General features: G+C 36.1%; 2 protein-coding genes across 2 annotated transcripts in view; one reads left to right on the forward strand and one right to left on the reverse strand.

Annotated features, from left to right (window-relative positions):
- The first annotated feature begins 2360 nt into the window (after window positions 1-2360).
- LOC135694665 (galanin receptor 2b-like) lies at window positions 2361-6007 on the forward strand. Its single transcript, XM_065213489.2, has 3 exons — window positions 2361-3435; window positions 4007-4232; window positions 5246-6007. The coding sequence occupies exons 1-3, from the start codon at window positions 3123-3125 to the stop codon at window positions 5871-5873; spliced, it is 1167 nt and encodes a 388-aa protein (XP_065069561.2). The 5' UTR covers window positions 2361-3122; the 3' UTR covers window positions 5874-6007.
- Window positions 6008-6066: 59 nt separating this feature from the next.
- LOC135694663 (prolyl 3-hydroxylase OGFOD1) overlaps window positions 6067-22736 on the reverse strand; it is a 32576-nt gene continuing 15906 nt past the window's right edge. Inside the window, exons 6-14 of the mRNA XM_065213487.2 lie at window positions 22601-22690; window positions 21512-21538; window positions 21255-21346; window positions 12265-12393; window positions 10160-10273; window positions 9382-9461; window positions 7461-7774; window positions 7005-7063; window positions 6067-6250 (exon numbers count right to left, since the gene is read on the reverse strand). Of these exons, the coding sequence (XP_065069559.2) occupies window positions 6077-6250; window positions 7005-7063; window positions 7461-7774; window positions 9382-9461; window positions 10160-10273; window positions 12265-12393; window positions 21255-21346; window positions 21512-21538; window positions 22601-22690 (1079 nt within the window). The 3' untranslated portion in view covers window positions 6067-6076. The remainder of the gene's footprint in view (window positions 6251-7004; window positions 7064-7460; window positions 7775-9381; window positions 9462-10159; window positions 10274-12264; window positions 12394-21254; window positions 21347-21511; window positions 21539-22600; window positions 22691-22736) is intronic.

The raw sequence follows: 22736 nt of genomic DNA on the forward strand, positions 1-22736 counted from the left end.
AAAGATGCAACGTTGAATGGTCTGAGTATAAGCATTTTGTATTTTCTAAATGATATTTTCTTTCTTCAATTCGCTCAGGTTTTACGGTAGCCTGCGCTCCAGTTAGCAACTTCAAGACGGTTCATAACTAAAATGGGATGGGTTGTCGAAGAAAGCCCTACCTACACCAAGATTTGCTTGGGCGGATTGTACTCTGCGCTTAAATGCGCTTTATTAACAACTAAAATGTGGTTGTCTAAAGAGCCATAGAGTTACTTCAAAACAAATAACGCACGGTAGGTTGAAGCTACGAATTCTGCTACATTCTACGAAGACATACAGCAAGGACACATTCCTGATGCATATGGAAAAAATACTAAGCCAACCTCTAGAATATAACGTAAGAAGTCCGAGTTTATGTTTACGAAAGATCGGCTTCCAGTCCAGCAGATCGAGCCATGGGACCTATTTACCGCGCGAATTGTGTCGCGTGGTTGATATCCACCCTTTAGATTTCTGTAGCATTGGAAGAACACGAAATTATTTAGAAAAATAGGCAAGAAATTTTCATTCTTTTCCTCGCAAGCGGACATTTGAAAAGAGAGACACTATAGGATCACAAGAAGTTTTAGTTAAAAGATTACATGCAATAAAATGTAAAATATATCGTTACCAGCTTTGAAAAGTTAAAGAAAGTTAAAGAGAGTATTTCTTCAAACATTCGAGGATGAATTTCGATAAATTTGAGGAAGACATGATTCTTGGGATCGCCTTAAAATAAGTAAGATCTCACAATACAGAAGTAGTCTAAGTAAAGTTGGTGTGAATTACAACCAGTGTAATCTAATTTGAAAGTATTGCTTTCTCGTGAAGATACATGTTAAGTTGTACGGTATGGCACGAGATTATCAAAACTTTTATGCATAGTAAAAAAGGGTGTCATCTGCAAAGATGGTGTTACAATTTTACAGAGTTAAAGAGAGATCATTGATATAGATTACAAATAGCAGGGGACCAAGAAATAAGCCCTGTGGAACACCACACATGACGTCAGTTGTCTACAGAAGGTGTTGAAGTGCTGTCTGATGTTCATAACCGGTAACGACCTTCCAGTGGATAATTAAGCTTTACAAGGGTTCTTTTGTCCCCCACTGACCCCCCCGTATCTATGCCAGTGACACTGTAATTGGAATTGCGTTTTGGCGAGATTACATAGGTATGAGCATGCATATTGACAATTGAACTGCCTAGTAGCACGGGTATTCCAGCTTCTATACCGCACTTGAACACAATACATATACCGTATTTGATCTATTTAACGTCCTCTTCCTTCATAACAACGCTTACCAATAAACGCCTACCTTAAAAGCTAAAGAAGTTGATTAAGGCCCACTTCCTTTTTAACGCACCCTTTCTATTTAACGCCAATGTACGCACCAAAGACGGCGTTAATGATCCACAAAATTAGATCGACTCTGACCGTGAAAGTGATGAAGATCTTTGTATAGATTAGTACTACCATCGTGAGAATTATTTGGTATTCATTTATTTTGTTATAAAAATGTTTGATAAATTGGTGTGTGGTTGTTTCTCCGTTGTTCTATTTTCTCCGTTGTATAATTTTTCTGAGATTCTTTGAAGAAATTCAGAGGATAAGGTACACAAATTTGCTTTCCGGAATTTTTGAATTAACGCCCACTTCCTAATAAACGCCCTTTTCCAATTAATGCCCACCCAAAAAACTAAACAATTTAATTAACGCCCCGGGTTATGCATATAACGCCCGTTATCTATGGGTTATGCATATAAGGGTATGCATACTTAACAGGCCCTGCAAATCGCTTTAGGCACTTTATGTTGGTATTGCTTTCAACAAATAAGCCTGATCTTAGTTCCACTTTACAGAGTCCTAACTTTGTAACATATCACATTTAAAGTGGTAGAAAGGGACCCTGTCATCACTGACATCGTCTTGTGCTGTTGTGGTAGGCAGAATCCTTCAGAGGACAACCTTGCTCTGAACATAGTGAACATCTCTGGGTTGCATGTTAAGTGAAATACCAAGCTCATTTGTCAAAAGCCAAAACATTTTTCCTTTGCAATTTTAAGTTCCCAACCTTCAGGATAACTCTAGAAACATCATATTCTGCTTTTCCACTAAAACATAAGAAATAATTAAAAGCGTAAATCGCGTGATTCGTGAGAATCTTTCCGATGATATGCAAATACTTCTTTCTTTAGCAATTTTTCTGCGGTAGTTATTCTTCTTTGCGAAATTCTTTGCTATTGTAAAGTCATCACTGAAATGAAGATGACACCACTGATTCAATTCACAAGTGTTTTAAATAAGGAACAATAAGTTAATTGAACGAATTTGTTGTCGGTAAATTGCAAGTTTGTTGAGCTACATCTACGCAAAGCGAGCGGTAAAAAGCAAATACTTCATTCAAAATATCACGTTCTATTCTTCATCGAATAAATTTCCGCATTGAAGGCAAAAATGCTATATTTGCATATAAAAGCTATTGACATCCGGGCTTAATTCACGGAGTTTTTTTACGATAAATTTACAATTCAGTTTATTAAAGTATTCCCCTTTAATCAAAGTAAAAACAAAGACAATAAGAAGAACGTAACCGATGAATTGGTTATTCAAATATGCCGCTAATTAAACAGCTGCTTCCCATTCAATGAAGGTGTATATCTTGCTACTAGGTTGAAATACAATGACACTCGACAAATTGCCTTTGCACTTTACTTCCATTTAGTTTAAATGCATGCTTCATTATAGCTGCTTGTGTATTGTATCATCTCGCCTAAGGTTCAGTACGAGTAGCGAAAGAAGATAGTCGGAAGTTGGAAGCAGATACATCACTAGGTTTGTAATTGATTAATTTTATCGGGAGGCTGGCACTAATGACATCACAAACTTCGACCTCACCAAGCCTTTGACTAGAACACTTAGATTCAGAAGCTGCCTATAGATATCAGAAGGAAAAAAGTTAGATACTGCTGGTACCATTTGAGCTCTCTTGGGGGTATCATGTCTTGGATCAAAGAGTAACACTTGCAGGGCCAATACCATCAAATTTGTTATCATATTCGTGAATTTACGTGGTATAATACAAGACTAAAGGACAATTATGTACAAATTCGTTTTACTATACAATAGCACTTTCCATGAGTGTTACGTTGGAAATTTAGAGCAGAACTTGCTAGAAATCATCAGTCATTCTTGCAAAAGGATTGGCCAATCTCCGTTGAAACACGAAGACTATCCATGCATTCTGAATGCAACATACCAAAACATCCACGATAATTACAAAGCTCCTTGCGTGGTCGGCGTTTGCAGTTCGGGGAGCCTTTCTGGCATTGGACAGATTTCGGTCATTACAGTTTGCTCTCTGGTGCTTCTTTTCGGGGCGCTTGCAAATGGCGCTGTTGGCTTGTTTTTTGGTATGTGCATCAATAATAACTCTTTAACTCGGCCCTTAAAATTCTCAACGACTTAGATTTCAAAAGAAAAATGGTTGAGCCGTCGAGAAATTTAAGGCGAAAGAAAGTCTAGAATGCGAAATTGATATAGGCGAACTATACCTTAAGTAACTAGTTATTTACTGTAATTAACATATTATATAGCAGTTGAAATATGTCTGATAGGGATAGTTTTTCGTATTCTGGTTTAAATACTGTACATGAAAAAGCGAAAGGCATGTTGTAAACAAAACGCAATATAAGATGTTAGCATCAGGCACCGCGGAGGGTTGAAAAAAGCATGGGGGTATAAAAAATGAGGGGGGAGGGGCTAAAACCGAATAAGATTTTGCTTGACCGGGGATTCATTGGGGATTTTTTGCATTTTCGGCAAAAATTGGCGGGAGGGAGGGGGTATAGCCTCCCAGCCCCCTCTTCTCCGCGGTGCCTGAGCATTTTGAGATGAGCCATTAAATGGCAAAAAAAGTCCCGCTTGCCGCTAGGACTATTTTCCTGAAAAGCGTGTTTATCCTAACATTAGTCTCTTTTGTAGGCCAAAAGGGTCGCCGTACAAAAACGGACATTTTTCTTATATCCCTGTCTCTTGCTGACCTGATTGCTTGTGTTGCTGGTCCTCTAGAAAGTATTATCTCCTTTACATGTCCGTATACCAAATGGGAGTTTGATCAAACCAGCACCTATGTAATTCTTCTTATCATTGGTGCTATTATGGCCATTTCATCGTGGACACTAGCTGCTATATCCGTCGATCGATACTGGTAAGACTGCTCAAACTATTCAAATTAGCCTTGTCCGAAGTAGGTTTTTCATTATATATAAACATTGAGATAAATGAAATATAAATAAGAAATAAGGTAGGTGCGACCTAATGATCAAAAGATGTAGCCAATAATCTGGTAGCACATAAATATGGGTATTTGTGACAAACGTCTTGCTTTTGGTATTTGTGACATTGTCGCACAGTTCATAAAATTTACTAGCTTTTTCCTTCTCTTAGATATAAGATGAGCACAAAAAGAAAACAATATGCTGGTTAGGATAGTGGTAATAAAAATTGTTAACAGTAGTTAAGGCATGCAACAAAATGATTCTATTCGATGTTCTTCACCAAACAAACGCTACGAATTCGCCACTAGATACTGTCTGCTTGGTGAATGAACTTCTTAGATTAGACGCACTCAGAAGGAACGAAGAAGAACATTTGCAGCATTGCCATATTGCAAACAATATAAGCCATCCAACGACATTTCACATTCACGAAATCTGAAGCAAAGGAAAAGTACTATGAAATTGATAATGATATCAAAATTGGAACCATAGGATATTATGAAAAATTCAACGACTCTTTCAACCAGGCTATTCAGCAGACACATTTTAACGACAAGACAAAACCAGCCCTTATTGAAAAAAGAACAAGCCCTTATGGAAACTGTCAATTTGAAAAAATCCACAAAATTATGTCGGGAATGGCGATTTCTCATTCAAATTCTAAATAGCAGCAAAGAAAAAAAAGAAAGACTGGCCCCCATTTCTAACAATAAACAACCTTATTATTTCTGTATCTTATTATTCGAATAATATATATAGCAAACACATAAGTAGTTATAATCGTTAATGTTGCTAAAGAATTTCTTTAAAAAGAATCATAAAGGCAAAGAAGATAGTAAGTTTTCTTATAAGGAACGTTATAAAATGCAATAAAATTAGTAGCATGAATTACCGTCACGGATTTTCTTTTTGCCTCTGCCTACTAACCGTTTTTTGTTTTTAGGGCAATAGTTAGGCCATTTGCAAGTCACAGAATTAAAGACAAAAGAAGAATGATCGTATCTTTGCTTATATGGCTGGTCGCTTTCCTGGCAAGCTACACGTTTCAGTTTAACGAAGACTTGGGTATGCATGGCTTTGTTTATGACATTTACTCAGGCATTCTGGTCTGTGCAGCCTGGCTCGTTCCTTTGGTGGTAGTAGGTGTCATGTATGGCATATGCATTAACCGACTGCGGAGGAGCAATCTGAAGCACTCTCAGAATGAAACAATGAAGAGACGAAACGCAGAAAACAAACGGATCATCAGAATGTTTATCGTAATCACGATACTGTTTTTTGCAACTACATTACCAGCAATAGTCGTCGGATTGGTGTACCCGGTAAGCGATCAGTCAGGGAAGACCAACTTGGCCCGCATGCTATCCAACTTGATTCTGTTCCTTGGCAGCGCCATTAACCCGTTAGTCTACGCCAAAATGCACCGTGAGTTGCGCGGCTTTTTCGTGAAAATCAAGGCGAGTATCGTGCCTCACACATCACGCAAGCAGCAGTATTCCTTTAGGACTGCACAGTCGGCTTTGTCAGGGATATATCAAACAGCAAAGGTATCTAACAAACAATCTCCGTGAGAAAATAGAAGTAGTTACTGACCACAGGACTTACTCCAAGAGCCTCTGCTTCAGTATTACCACACTTTACAGAGAAGGCTACAATAGATTTGACGTCTTTCAAGTCAAATCAATAGCAAAATTGCAACTCGTGGAGTATGTCTAAACGCCCACTACAAATACAGAAAGAAATCTACCAAAAAATCATCGATAATAAGCTTCAATCATTCATAATAAACTGTTGATAAATCGTAAAATCCAAAAAAATCGTTTACTTCAACTTTCTGCTCATCCCAAGCATCTTTACATGAAGCATTTATGTGCTTTACAAAGCGTACAGTCTCTTTATCACGGTAAACCAAAGTGAGGCAGTTGGAAGTTGGGCAAATAGTGAGCAGCTGCAAAAAAGACAATGGAAAACCCATGATAATGATGACCACGAAAAGCCACGAAGAACATAAAAATGAAACTTGAGTCTACATCGATCATAGGCAGACCTAGTGAAGCTTTCATGGCAGGATGACGTTCGATGGAGATTTATATTGCGTGACTATAAAAAGAAAGTGGATTGGAAGTTGAATAAATACATCAGATAGTACGAGAGCATAACCCATGTAACAGATATTTCAGTCTTTAATTTGCTATAACTCTCTTTTTCGCGACAAATTGAAATATGTAATTATGAGATAGGCTTATGAATATACATTCTATTGTAAGACTCGGCTGTCGCAATCTTTGCAACATTGAATGAAAATAAGATAACAGTCTGCGAGATTTCTCGGCCTACTTGGACCCTCTTATTAAGACTGAGCCTAATTCTATAAGTTGCCATTCAGATAAGCATAAAATATGATAATACATTAAGGTCGATATGGTCGATATGTCCATCGCAATATCAAAGTGTTAATGACCGCAACATTTCTGTTCAGTATATCAGAGAAACTGGATTCTATAGGTCTTTGAAAATTTATTTCTGCATGTCTTCTTTCGTTAATCGTGAAACACGTGAGTGAGTTAGCGGCTGCAGGTCAAAATGATGCAAGTTAAATGATGCAATCGGCTGGGTGAGTTTGTTAATCAGATATGAATGTTGAAATTAATGCATAATAATATAAATTATATCTAAGCACAGAAATCAAATTAACCAATTACCTCCTCATCCTCGCTATCAGCAATGTATGAAGTGAAGCCACCAAAGGAGGGATCCCAGTCTAGAAAATATATATGAATATAATAATGGGGATTTCTAACATAATGAAAATTACTGTTTAACCGGACTGTCGAATAGTGCATTGAGCCGTATAGACAGAGTTGTACACTCTTTTGTGTATACAACATGACAATTTAAAGTTGCAGCGAATTTCGACACGAATTTCTAAAATATTTTACTATTAAATTTCCTGAATGGAAATAATAATGTAAGGAAGTGTATAATTAATTCAACGGTAATAATATAGTATAATTCATAAAGTTCACCTTCAAAAACTTACAAGTGCACGTTATAATGTGAATTTATTATGTTATTGTGTACTAAAAAATGTGTCGAAGGCCAATGAAGTTTAAAGAATACATGAAAACACATCACTGTAAACTTTGCTTAGCACTCACTATCGCATCTAAAAAACAACATGGCGTCCAAAGCGAATTCCTTAAGCGCAGGATCTGAATCGTGCATCAAAGTGTATGAGCCACGTGCCCAACGACGCACTTCACTGCAACATGAAGGAGCGGAGGCTTTTTCCTGGTCAGCTTTGGATGACGTCCCTGACACAGATTCTTTGTTGTTATCAGCATCCAGGACTGCTAGATTTAGACCAGTAAGTTTTGTCAACAGCTTAAACATTGGCTCGGAATGCATAAGGTCGACAAGCGATTTCAGATTTGGAGAAAGCTTATCGTCATATTCTATAGTTTCATACTTCCTGAAAACAAGGCAGAGTGATTAATAAGAAATTGCCATTTAACTTTGTAAAATTATCCCAATATCCATGCCGTTGCATCTTCGATGCCATAAAGTTTGGGAAGCGTCTGTCCCTGCGTCACACCGTAACAGCTATAGCATCAACAACTTTTGGCTTTATCTGAGACAAAATACGCTCGAGAGATACTGAGAGCTCCAGGCATATCTTCAGATCAGGTATATCTCGAAGCTTAAACAGCATTAGATGTAACACATTTCAGAGAATTATATCATCTATATATAACAAAATGTTAGAACAGCAATTTCAGTTTGTTTTATTGCAGAATTCAAAGGTGAAAATTTCTTACGAGCGAAATCTTACATTTCTCATAAAAATTACTTTGATAAATACATGCTACAGCACAGTGCATTCCCTTAATCCTAAAGAACCAAAAATTCAATGTTACTATTCCTAGAAATATTATTTTGACATTTATCATTGCCTTAAAACTGTAAGATCGAAAACACCAGAGTGAAAGCTAGATGAAATTTAGATTGGGGAGAATACTGAAATTGAAAAAGTTATGTTTCTCATATTTATTTCGGCTATAAATAAAACACGGCACGTGAATGATAAGAGAATAGATTGCTACTAAAAATGCTACACAATGTACCAAAAACTAAATCATAAATTCTGCTAAGCATACATGAGGCTCCTTGTCACAATTAATAAATGTGTGAAGTACAAAATTCCCGATGGTACTTTCGTCAAATACAGATAACAAAGTCAACGAGAACCTATTTTTAACATGTATTAGTTGTTCCACACATGTTATTGAAAGCAAATCTTCAAATTTGATTTCTGCAAAATTCATTAAATTGTTCATGTTTCTGAGTTTGAGATCTTATTAACAGAGATATTGTTAATTATTATTTATCCAATTCATTTGTTTTAAAAAATGCCGATTTGCGCTTCCGTACACTCCTTTAATCGTTTGAAAAGAACCCAAATGTGATTTGAAATTACCCATTTTGATTGGCGAAGTCTTTATAAACAATGTTAAACATTTACTGATAATTAGCTTGTCATTCTTCGAATGACGCAAAACCAATTAATTGCCTTGCATTTCTTAGGCAAAAAACATTTTTTATGCTGTTATTAGACAAAAAAGCAGTTCTTAAAAAGCCTTATTTCCTTCAACTGTTTTATTAAGCACAACAAAACTAAAATGCTTGTATTAGAATAAGGTCAATTACAATTAAACTCTTAAGTAAACAAGATTTGTTCAAAGCCTTGAACAAATTTTGACGTAAGCATTATAAATTGAATTTTTCATAATAAAGATTCATAAAAAAACACCGGTAATCACTTCTCGTCACTGTTTGCACCGGTAAATTGCCTTGTAGTTTTCAGGCAAGTGTTGGCGTGGACGTGCATTGCTTAAATTTCTTCCTGCTCAGTAAATATCAGTAATAAAATCTACTGTTAGGCTTTCCATAAGAGCTGTTCAACTATTATAAAGCGATCTGTCCGGCCAGAGGCCAAATGCTCCATTCTTAGCCTTGGTAGGAAATCAACTGACATCTACTGACATTCTGTTTAGCTACATTAACATATGTAGAATTCACCTTTTGTTGGCTGGCCCGTTCATTTTCCATTCGTTTTCTGAACTTTCTAATTCTCTTAAGACTTCGATGTACCTCTCCTCCTAAAATAATCGATGCAAAAAATGACACAAACTGGATTGCAAAAAATGACACAAACTGGATTGCAAAAAATGACACAAACTAGATTGCAAAATACTTGCAAAATGCAAAGTAGCTTTCTTCAGTTTATCTTTAATGGTTGCATTGTTTTTTTCTACTTTCAAAATTTTGAAATTCAAAATAAATAGCTGCTAGTATTCTTTTTGAGTCTGTCGACACATTGTGCAAGGGCCCAACAAATTAAGAATCAATACTTGGGAAAATTAAGCCCTATGACAGATATTGCTCGATTCTATCTTAGATTATAAAGTACTTTAAAAATTAATTCTTTGACTTATGTACTATAAGCCTTCCAACAAGCACCAGTATATTATAATTTCCATTTAAGAAATTCAATAGAAAAATACGGCATAATGGAGAGTGGACAAGGTCGCTAGAGTAGTTTAGCGGTGAATGTTTGCTCAAGAGGCGAGGTGTTTTGCCGAGGTTCTTCGGATGTTGTTTCCTATCTAAGAGGGGAGATTAATCAAAGCTAGGAGCTTTATAGTGAATAAAACTGTTATAAGTGAGAATCTGCAAGGTAATTTTCCACGGAGGATCACTTCAAGAAGCAGATGTTTAGGAGAGTTCTATTTACGACCTCTTCATTGAAGAATAAATAAATTCTCAAACGGATAAAAAGACATAGACAAAAATGCACCAGAAGAAAGTCATCAAGCTGAATTTCAGAATTCTCCTCAAGTTGATTTTGTATTGCGTCAACAATCTCGGAATCCAAGTACATTGGGTTTATCCATTTCAGTAAAATTTCATCCTGAAAAAAAATGTGCAAACACTGAACAACTTGCTGAAAATAAAGATTATTCATAGGAATAAAATAATAACTATCAAAGTCAGAAAAGTGATAATATTTCGTACGAGAATTGTGCATCTAGATTTTTTGTGATATTTTAACTGTTTCCAAAAAAAGGGAAAAAAGATAATTACATTATCTCAAACATTTTTTCAAGTTTAGATCCCTGTCTATCGTTAAAAGGGGGTCACTGCAGAATTTGTTATAATACAAAGGCCATGGCAAAGTCTTTAAGTCATTGCAAAAGATCTTGAAATATCATGATATTTCAAGATCTCAGGATCGTTTGAAAGATTTTTAAGATTTTAATGACATTTTTTAGATATATGTTTTGTTTCAAAAGAATTTGAGATTGCAGCAACTTGATGGTCGATTCCATTATGCTACAGCGAGTTCCAGCAAAGAAGAACCTGAAAATGGCTTTGAGAAAAGCAAACATTTAGAAAACTAAAGCTTTACGTCTGACACTCTTCAGAGTTTAAAACATCAGAACATAGATCGAAAAATCTAAGCTTGGAAATATATATACCCAGTTGTGGATCGAAATAGGCCAATCAGAAACGCGAGCACATGACTGTTGAGGCTGCACAATCAGTGCTGTGTGCCTATAGAGAATGTTACTAATGGAGTCGCAAGGTGAAAACGAACTCCTTTTGTCTACACAATAGCGGTTTTTTCGTGCTAATGTAGATAGATTCCAACATTGCTAGATGGAATGACGATCTGGCTTTACCAATAATATGAAACATGTCTTTTATTGCTTTACTTTGATTACACACCTTTTATTGAAGAACCACTTTGGATTAAGAAATCTAACAGTTATCAATATGAACTCTTGTACGTTGTCGAAGGGTAATTCGTAATTGTAATTAGCATGTTGGAAATTTTTAGCTACAAATCCTTTAAAATTCTGTACTCTTTATTTGTAAGTAACTATATATTTGAGAGAAAGAATTGAAGATATTTTGCTTTTCTCCCATTCATGCATGGATATACCCCTTTAAAAAGACCCAAATGTAGCCTGATTTAAAAAAAAATAGGTCGCGCTTTGAGGGCACTTTCAAGAGGCGGACGGCTAAATATTTAGGGCTGAGAAATTTCGTCAAGAAAGCACAGCAAAAATCAGGTTTGCGGGTATTCCCAAAACATTTTATGGCAACCCTTTTAGGACTAGCTTAAAATGCCAAAAGAAATATTGCTATTAATTTTAATTGGTCACCATCAAGGACGTAGGCGTAGGTGAAAAAGATTAACAAGCAAAGGGAGAGATGGTCAGACGCTAGTGAAAGTAGGGATTTGGGAAGTTTAGATTATTCAGGGGTCTAGTAAAAGCTGCCACCATGGTCAGAAATTTTTCCTGAACTCATGAAAGCTGTTGTGAATATGATATAACAAAGAATTAAAGATGGCCAGACAATGCATCTGAACTGTTCACACCATCGAGTTTGACCAAAGGTGGGTTCTAGGGGATATCTGCAAGCTTTCTTTTTATGATAATTTCCCATGGTTTAATTTGTTTATTTTGACATGGCGATGGAAAATAAGTTTGTTGGTTTTATAATAAACTTTTAAGTGCCAGACACTGACCAAAGTTTGACAATAAAGTATAAAATGCAAAAAGGTGCAAGCAATACGAAGGTGGAGATATAGAATCAGAGCAGCTGACTCCAGGAAAATCTGAGCTGAAAAAAGGCTGGGTAAAAGTGGTAGCAGAAGCAAAAGGACTGTAGAAGAATAAAACAACCAACTTTAAAAGTTTCTGTGAAAATCTCCTTCTCGATCAAATATCTAGAGATTTCTCTTTCTGGCACCTTTTGAACAAAAATTGACAGCTTTTGACTGGCAAAATGCGTTTCTGTAGAGCCAGCCTTCTCATTTTCTACTATTTACTATACGACATTTCGTTAATAAATTCTGTACTGTGTTTTTAGACACTAAGCCACAATCTTCACCTCTAATTTTCTCCCAACTTCTGGAAGCTTTCTTTCTTGAATATATGTAGGCGGCCTTGGGATACTTTCGCCATAGAACCAGCCACTTACTGATAAACGACATTTTTCTTTGCTCAGAACTTCGGACACCTGTAACAAAATAAAATCTTAAGACTCCGTCTTGGCTGCAATACTTCTTCAGTTATATATGAAAACATGACAACAAGTTCCAATGAGCAGACGTTGTCTACCTAACTTAATATAGAAAAAAGTCTTAATTGCAATCTTAAATAATGACCTCAAATGTACATAAGCCACCTTTGAAAACAAAGGGTGCTGTCCCTCGTTTTTTATAGTTATTGAGAGAGCTGCCTGCTTTAGATATACAATTTGCATCATTTCTTGATTGGCAGTTGAATAGTATATTGATACCTTGTATTTGTTAGAATTCAATAAGAAAAACTGAACATTTGATTGACCAGTATCAGCTCTCTTAAATGTTGTTGTTGTTTTCGTTTCTCAAAAGTGATGTATGGCCTAACCTGCACATGGTTGTTGAAAGTATTTTTGACAGGTTATGGGCCCAGAGCGATTACCAGACGCTGTGCAAATTGGATTGATATTTTGATTGCTACTTTGTGTTGATCAAGATGTCGAATTCGAAAGGTCAAGCACTTAGAACTCTAATTATAATGAATGGAAAGGCATATGAGCGATGCGTAGAGAGAAGCTCAACAAATATGTATGCAGACGACACTAGCATAATATGCTCTGCAAAAGATATTGAGGAACTGTGCAATGTCTTAAAAACTGAGGGTAAGAGCATTGCAGAGTGGATGCGGCAAAATAAGCTAAGTCTGAACACCAATAAAACTGAATATATGGTAATTGGCCATAAAAGACGAATTAACCATATCCAGGGGAAGATAAACGTGGAAATAAATGGAGAAAAAATCCAATGAGCCAATGAAGTAAAATATCTTGGGTTCACTATCGATGAAAACCTATCTTGGAACAAGCGGTACAAGAGGCTCAAGTGTAATCTTAAAAGTGGTCTTTCTTCGTTGAGGAAACTTAAAAACATACTCCCACAGTCGAAATTGGACCAGGTTTACAGGGTACTTTTCGAGAGCCATCTAAGATACGGTGATGAATTATGGGAAAGTCTGTCCGCTACAAAGCTTGAACATCTTCAGCGTCTTCAAGACAGGGCTCAAACATTAATTGAAAGAGCTAAATTTGAGAACGGGTGGATTGTAAATGGCATTCAGTTTCGAATCTAATTAAATATGACAGGGCCATAATGACGTAAAAAATGATGAATGGTCTTTGCCGTGACAGCATTAAAGGTAAATTTATTACTAGATCAGAGATATCCAGGTATTCGACAAGGAATCAGGTTGATATTGACATCCCAAGGAAAAATTTGGAATTCTCAAAGGGAAGTTTCTTTCACTCTGGGGCCAAAACATGGAATGAGATTCCAAGAAACATCAGAAAGAGCCCCACAATTTCCATGTTTAAAAGAAACTTGAAAGGATTCCTGCAAAGTTAATAAATTCCCTAAACAAAACACGATCCCTGGGTAGAACAGCAACATCTTTATTTTATATATATAAAAGAAGTAATTGTAATAGAAGTAGTTTATTTTATTTGTATTATAGCTGATAGGGAATTCGTGTGTAAAGATTTTTGAAATGAAAATGAAATATAAGATGGTTCCTCATCGGTGATGATTTGTGGGGATTTGTGGAAGGCTCAGAGGTCAAGCCAAGTGGCGAAAACATAGATGCAAATATAGTTTCAAAATTGCGGAAAGGAAACCAAAGGGCATTGTATTTTATTGGAACAAGCTGGAAGTAAGAGCTTCAAGTACACATAGACAATGTGAAAGACGCTAAGGAGGCATTGAAAGTCATAAAGGATCAGTTCCAGCGTGTTTCTCTTATGCAAAGAATACGTCTTCAAAAGCAATATTATCAATTGGAGTTTCAGTATGGTGGAGATATACATATCCATATTAGAAAGTTGTGTGTCAAGATATTCCAAAATTAATGCTCAAGTTGCCCAAATTACAATGGATTAAAGTAAAGGAGTTGCATTTGCTTCAGCGACAACAATCAATCATTTCAAAATGAACGGAATTTGGATTACAGTAAAAACCCTGCAAAAAAGAACCTATTTTTCTAAAAAACAGACTGACTAGGTTCTTATAAATGTGGTACTTATGATATTTTAAGGGTGTGGTTCTTATCGCAAGGACACTAACAACTATAATGCACAAGATAAAAGTAAATAGATATCGGGATGACCTGACTGAATTTTAAATGTTAGAGGATAAGGTATTTTGTTGATGCCAAACCAATTTCAATCCCAATATAAAAAAATGAAAATAAAATAATTTATTTATCCCTGAGATTTTTTGAGTTATCCAGTTATCAACAATTGTAAGTTTAATACATTGATATGGTAAAAAATTGTAAAAATACTTGGCTCCCATGTTCAGAAACTTAGATGCTTTTCAAAAACAAATTAAAATTTTTTTTGCTATGTCGTCTATGATCTCAGTAGAACTCATCACAAAAATCATGTCTATATACTTATAAAGAGTGCCAAGAAATGGGTTTTTTTGAATGCCTAATGTCACAAATTTCAATTTTCAGTCTTTCTTCAGTGTCTTTTGAAAATAGACTTTTCTTTATATTCTGCAAGTTATTTTGCAATGCTTCAAACATTTCAAGTTTCCAATGAATCTGTAATCCATGGGGAGTTCCACCCCCTTTCTGGCATCCTTGTTGAATCTGCAGCCAATACAATCTCCCTCAACTTCACCATGCTTTTCAAGAAATTTGTAAAAAAGAGATAAAAGTTCTTCAGGAACATGCCCCAAAATTGCGTCGTCCTTGGTCTTGATTGCAATTACATTATCATCATACTCATTGTCACCTTCAATTTCACAGAACACATGAAATGTCTCCAATGCCTACTTTTCTTACATTTATGTAGGCATGATAACCTCGCCATATTGATTCACAAAACAACTCCATCTGTTTTGCCATTCTAGTTTTCGATATTTCCTGTGGCTGTGGTTCTAGCATGGATTGAGCTAGGCTCTACCATTTGAAACCTCTTTTCCAAGTAATGGCCTCGAGTTGAAAATTTTATGGCGGGAAAGGATGCTTCGTTCCCAGAATTGTGAAAAGAACAAGGGAAACGGGGTACTCGGACAGTCGTGCAAGGATATATTTTCAAAACTTTTAATGATGCAAGGGACACTTTTTAGATTTGGCATTGCAAAGAAAATAAGCGTTGCTTCTGGTCGCCTAGATGCTTGCAGCAACATCTGCAAATATCAACGAGGTTCAGTGTGTAGTATGCAAATCCAAATTCACATCTCAGCAATATCTTGACATACATGTTGATTGGAAACATCAGGAATCTTTCTGTTTCCAAAGAGGCTGTTAACAGACCGCACATGTCAAACACTCAACCAGTGTATCTGGTAGGCACTGAGCACAATGATTCTGTCGACCGAAGAGATGATGGAAATGGGGACTGTCAGCCTTTTCAAGCGAGTCAAATCCGAACGCCAAAGGGGGATAATCAGATAGGCTCCTCAAAGAGGAATTCCTACACTCTCGATTTCAAAAGGAAAACTATTTAACTACTAGACCAAATGACACAAAATCAGGTGAAGAAAGTGGAAGAAAGTTGCAAACTTTATGGGAATTCCAAATAAGTGCTTGGTTGTAAAATGGAACAAAAAGCGTTTGAAGATCAAGGATGAGATAAATAGAAACAGGCTCAAGAAAGGGAAGGGAAATATAGTACCAGCAAGGCAAAGGAGAAAAAAAACATCAGATAACATTGATCAAAGAGAAAAACTTCCACAAGCAGCAAAGTTAGTTGCATCAGAGTTTGAGAGAAGAAGACAACAGGGTATTGGAGTTTCAAAATTATGGTTATGCAAGAAAATGAAGTGCAAGGTTGAACAGTTCTATGGTGTAAACAGAGCTTCATCTTTCAAAGCAAGTAAGAATTGGTTCCAAAGATTCAAAAAAAAGGCACCATATTTTCTTGCGTAACAGAATTAACAAGAAAAATATTTCATCAGAGGATTGCAGAGAAACCATTCAGATGCTTCAAAGAAGTCTAAGAAAATCTCTTAAAACAGGCAGACAGCGCAATACAATTGCATGCAATGATCCAAAATAGGGCCGCTGGCTCCCTGAGAACAGGAATAATGTGGCTCCCTGAGAACACTTTCTTTTGTTGTAAATCAAGGAAAGACCTATGATGGTAAAGGCACCAAGCAGATATGGGTTAGTCAACCAACAAGTGGCCTAGGCAAAAGACAAGCTACTTTGCAGTTGTGCATCAGAGGATCAAGAAAGCAATAAGTAAAACCAACCATCGTGTTTAAAGGTAAAGGCAATGTAGCTATGGATGAGAAATTACAGTATGACAATAGAATTGATGTCTACTTCCAGCAAAATGCTTGGATGGATTGTAAAACAAATAGAGAATGGACAGAAAAAGCACTGAAACCAGGAATCGCTGATAAGGAAAATAAGAATGTAATATTTGCAGGTAATGTCTCATTTCAAACAGAGAACGTTTTTCATTAAAAATGCAGAGAAACATGTAATACAATTGTTTATTTGCTTCCAGATTCGCAGACAGACAAGGTCCAACCAATTGATGCAGGCATAGGAAGGATGTTCAAAAAGAAAATAGAGAATGAATGGATTAATGGCTTGATGATGAAAAAACATAGAGAAATGGCATGATAAGATAAGTGCCAGGCAGAGACGCATACTGATGACAAAATGGGCAAGAGAGGCCTAAGAAGAGCTTCAAGAGATGGAGATATATTTCAGAAATCATTTGAGAGAACTGGATGCTTAATGACAGTTGATGGCTCTGAAGATCAATTAATCAAAACACAAAGACTTGAAAACTATACTTTATGAGAATTTCATGCTTTATTTAATATGTACAATCTCATAAGAACATGAAAAGAAATCAGTATGTTTTTGGTTCTTATCTTTGGGTGTCTTTTCCACAAAAGCAGTCGGTAGGTTCTTATTTTCCTATGTTCTTGTTTGCGGGGTTTTAATGTATTGACTCTGGAGCAAGTAAGCATATGGTTTCTGACCAAAGTTTGCTCCAGGGTTATTATGTTTATAAGAAAACACAAGAAATAAGATTGGCGGGTAACTGTGATATGATATATGCAGTAGGTGAAGACAGTATCAAGAAAATAAAGCTTGAACATGGAGAAATGCTTGTAGAATGTTTTGTGTGTTCCAGACCTTACAGATAATCTTTTGTCAGTGCATTCAATGACAATGCATGGAGCTAGTGTGACTTTTACCAAAGGAACTTGTAAGATAGTTGCAGAGGGCAAAGTGGTAGGTGTTGGATAGAAATATGAGCGGCTTGTTGAAATTAAAGTAGTACTGCCAAATCGTGTTTGTGTAGCAGAAGTGAAGCCACTTGATGATTACTCTCTATAGGTGTGGCATCAACGCATGGGCCATATAAGCAAGACAGTATAAGTATTTTTAACAGGTTATGGGCCCAGGAAATAAGTAAATTACAAGACGTAGCAGAAGGTGTCAATCCCAACAAGAAAATCAGCCACTGTGTATGTTGTGATCAAGGAAAGTCACATAGCAACCCATTTCCGTCAAGCTCATCCAAATCAGAAGAAATATTGAAAATAGTGCACAGTGATGTTATGGGACGTTTTGAAGTTGATTCCATTGGTGGGTCTAGATATGTTTGCACATTTATCGATGACAAATCACGTTATGCTTTTGTAAACATGCTACGTACAAAAGGAGAAGTGTTTACAAAATTCACAAGTTTTGTTGCAATGGTAGAGGCGCAAACAGGAAGGTCAGTTAGGATTATCGGAAGTGATAACAGAGGCAAATATTCTTTCGAGGCATTGAAAGAATTTTGCAGAAAGAAAGGCATTCAACATCAATATTCTGCTCCATACACGCCTGAACAAAATGGAGTTGCAGAGCGTTTAAACAGAGCAATATCTCAGGATATGCGTGCTATTTTGCATGATGCAAAATTACCTAAGAAGTTTTGGGCAGAAGCTTCGAGTAGCACTGTATATCTCAAGAGCAGATCACCTCATTCATATAACGATGGAAAAACACCTTATGATATTATTCATTGAGAAAAGCCTAATTTGTCACATTTGCATGTTTCTTGCGACTGTACATGTTTCAAAGCAGCAGCGTTTAAAAATTGATGCGAAAGCTAAAGTTAAAGTTTTCATCGGCTATTCAGACGATGTAAAGGGATACCGTTTGATAGATCCACAGACACTAGCCGTAATTTTACCTTTCATGAAGCTAAATGTTTGTGTGATATCTAAAATATTCGGAATATTCATCCAGTTGTAGCTGCAGAGGATCTTGTATCAATTTATTATTGCGGCGCTAATTACCAAGATGATGAAGATGATGAGACTGAGGATAATTCTGATCAAAGTTCAGATGCATCAGTGAGTAGAGATGTGTCAGAACAGACAGATAATTTGGTTCAGGAGGAAGATACAGCTCAGGTGAGTGCTACATATGAGGAGATTTGAATCAAGTTCGTTCATTGCCAGCAAAACGTCCATCAGCATTGCGTCCCTCAAATGAGATGCCTCATCATTGTAAGCTTGCTTTGCACCAGTTGGATGTAAAACAGCATTCTTAAATTGAACTTTAGAAGAAGAAATTTTCATGAGACAACCGGAGGGCCATGTTGTTAAGAAACACCCTGATTATGTGTGCAAATTGAGAAGATCTCTTTATGGACTACGCCAAGCAGCTCGTTATTGGAATGAAATAATGAATTAATGAGTACTTGAGATCAGCTGGTTTTGAAGCAAACACCTTAGATACGTGCTTCTATATTAAGCAAGAGGGAGAAAGGTATGTGCTATTAGCAATATATGTAGATCATATACTAATTGCATCAAATAACACAAGTATGCTGCAGAAAGAGAAGGTTCAACTAATTAAGAAATTTGATATTGTTGACCAAGGAGAGGCTCATATTCTCGGCATATAAATCAAGCGAAATCATTCAGCAGGAACTGTCTTTAAGTCACCTTAAGTGAATTGAGAATATTTTAAGAAGACTTAAGATGGAAAATTGTAATCCAGTAAAAACATCTTGGAGCTAGGAACAAAGTTTTCAAAATTATCAAGTGATGAAGAATGTGTTGACCTATTTTAGGAATATCTTTTCTCTAATGTTGTCTGATTTGTTAGTTGCCTAATCTTTTAGGTGTAAAGTCTTTTTATAATGAATTGTATGCAGTCGAACTTAAACATAAAAAACCAAACAGAACTTCAACTGAAAAATGAAAGTACTGTTAATTCCACCGACATTACAATCAATGAATATAGATAGAAAAAACTTTAAAGAGAAAAAATCCTTAAGGTAATAGTGTAATATTGGAATTTCTATATTACATCTTAAAAAGAGTTCCAACCATAAAGTTATTTCAATTAAGAGATCCCACATAGCATAATCTTGCCCAAAAATGATTTCTTTTTGCCTGGGTCAAAGTAGTTAATGGTAATCGACAGGCTTCAGCCATCTGTCAATCAAAAGATAACCAATCGTTGAGCATGATTCCTCTCACGCGCTTATTGATTGGCTTACAATGATTGACAAATGGTTTAAGCCATTTTAGTAGGAAAGAAACTGGATGAGGGTGTATTAAGTTCTATTATGCATTGCATGACGAGAGCTTCAGCGAAAATTCAATAATACTCCAGACTTCTCGCATCATATCCCACAAAATGGCTGATAAAAATCAGATGCAGAGAGAACCCTGTCATATAAATTTCAAGAAGTAGCAGAATAAAAAGGAAAAGTTTAGGGGCCATAAATTGGGTTTCCTCGCGCTTAATTAGTCTAGTCTCTACTCGAAAACTTGGTCGGAAATTTGAAGAGAGATGTCGTAAGAGTCGGTCTCTACCTTGGCAAAGAACAATTTCTTACTGATATGTTTTCAAGACCACATAAAGAAATTTCATGAAGGACGGGTTTGTAGTTTCGAAGTTGATTGAAACTAATTTGTTAGCTAAAGATGTTGCATTTCAGGAGGCTACGTGCTTATGGGCCTTTCCAAAGCCTTTGATCGCATGCACCTTAGAAGCATACGTTGCATCGACTAACATTGCAGCTATCCATAGCTATTTGGGTCGGCGAAAGCAGAGAGGAAAGGTAAATGGGTCTTTCAGCACATAGAAGGAGAATAGCGTAGGCGTACCGCATGAATCTGTTCTGGGGCCTCTCTTGCTCAATATCTACCAGTATGACTTTATTATACTTATGATGAACTGCAAAATATGCAACTATGCTGATGATACCATACTATGTGTGCGATCGTAATCGTGAAAATTTTTTCGATCGTTTGGAAAATGGTACCCTAATCCTTGCAGAGTAGTTTCAAGTGAAATACATGAAACTAAATGGTAACAAGTGCCATTTGGCAGTTTTCGGTGGATAAGGCATTGATTTATCGATGGGAAATTGAAGTGAAACGACCCTATCCCAATTCTACTACCGTCCCCTTGCATAGTAAACTGTGATAGACATCTTGAACACAAGATCAACCACATTCACTAAAACATGAAGCACTGCATACATGGCTAGCGTATCTGACTTTGCCGCACTGTTGAACAAAGATAACTGTCTACAATCGTTATCTGCAGTTGTTGATGATAAAGATTTTCAAAACAAAATCGAAATCAGCGCAAGCATTATTACTGTGATTTTCAATGAGAAGAATCCCTTTGAATCGAAAAACAGTTGTGTCCTTCTGCTTATACCAGCCGCGTACTTAAGGTAAACGATTCTATCAAGTGCCACATCTGCACACTGACCTGACAAAGGAAAAACTGAAATGGGCCGTCTGAAAGGTCTAATTTTGCAAAGAAGCTTTCCAATGAGGATTCGTACGAGCGTTTTAAAAGGTTTACCTGGTGAAATGATACTGGCGTCACTTCAAAGAAAACAAGACTATTCCAAGAAGGAACAAGGACTTTTTCTATCTCAGCTGGCTGCCCGTGCTCTACAATACAAAGCAAAGTTACAACTGTTGGCAAAAGTTAATGAAGCAAATTACAAGGCAAGAATAGCAATAAAAGAAGAGTTAACCTCTATAAAAGCAAAAATTGGTTGAAAAAGAATCACGTTCATTATTGCATGATAAGAAATGATACAAGAAGCGTGTTACCGTTCACAGAGAACAAATCCAAGGTGCCTGAAGCAAAGAAATAAAATATCATGTTATAAAAGGTAAAAAACTCTGAAAATATGTTTTATGACGTCACATTTAAACAAAGACATAAAAACAAATAAAATATAAACATAAAAAATTAATAGATAAGATATATGAATAAACAAATAAATAAATAAGTAAATAAATAAATAGAGAGATAAATCAATAAATAAACAAATACATAAATAAATAAATGAATAAATAAAATGACTTAATTCATCAGATATGATTCAGCCAAAACACAAAAATAACAAAAACTAGTATGGAAATTTCTTCGAAAATCGTTAAAAATTTTGAATTGTCAGCATGGAAGCAAAATAAAAAGATAAATCAGAACTCCTTGACTACCAAATACTACACTGCGATAAAAAAGGGTATATTTACATTGTACCAGAATTTTACAGCTTCCAACAATAGTGTTCCGGAGTAATGAAGTGACAAAACTCTATTATTAGAATTATTCAATTTTGACCATATATCCAAAAAACCATCATGAAATACCTCTTTATGTTGAGTGTTTACAAAAGTGGCTGAGAAACGACCACATAAGAGTAGGTTCTTTTTCTATCAAAACACTGTAATTGAGTCCTGATTCAAGACCAAACTTTTTGAATTTTTGAACGAGGCCAGAAGAAAATTAATCCATTAGCAAATTTTGAATCTTTCATTGGCAGTATCATACGTAATTTTAAGAATACTCAACCGATTATGCATGAGAGGTATTTAATGCTGCTTTGTTCAGATTATGACGCAAAATTGAAGATATTCTAGAAAAAGATCTCTGATGAACTATTCCGGTATTCCTGTACACTGTGGTTTAGCAGCAGCTAAATGAAGTTTTTCCCATCAAACGCTTGATGGAAGAACAATGCTTAGAGAAAACAGGAATTTGAGCCAAACAATGTTCGATTTGAATAAAAGGCCTACTGATCTTATAACACAAGGAGTTTTAGTTAAAATCTATCCATCTCTGCTAGGAGTCTGTGACAAACCTATCTATGAATATGACAGTGGAAGCAAGTCATCCAAAAACACACGAAATACCTCCGTCTTTTTCTTCCCAGGGAGGTACCAGGTATAGTATAAATGCTATCCTTCGCCCTTCCAGCTCGTCGTCATGACATAGGAGGGTATCTAAAATTAAAACAAAGAGTTGGTGATTTCAATTTCCAGAACAATT

Source organism: Rhopilema esculentum, chromosome 8 (assembly GCF_057945365.1).
Source record: "Rhopilema esculentum isolate cy_ngs chromosome 8, ASM5794536v1, whole genome shotgun sequence".
Lineage (NCBI taxonomy): Eukaryota > Metazoa > Cnidaria > Scyphozoa > Rhizostomeae > Rhizostomatidae > Rhopilema > Rhopilema esculentum.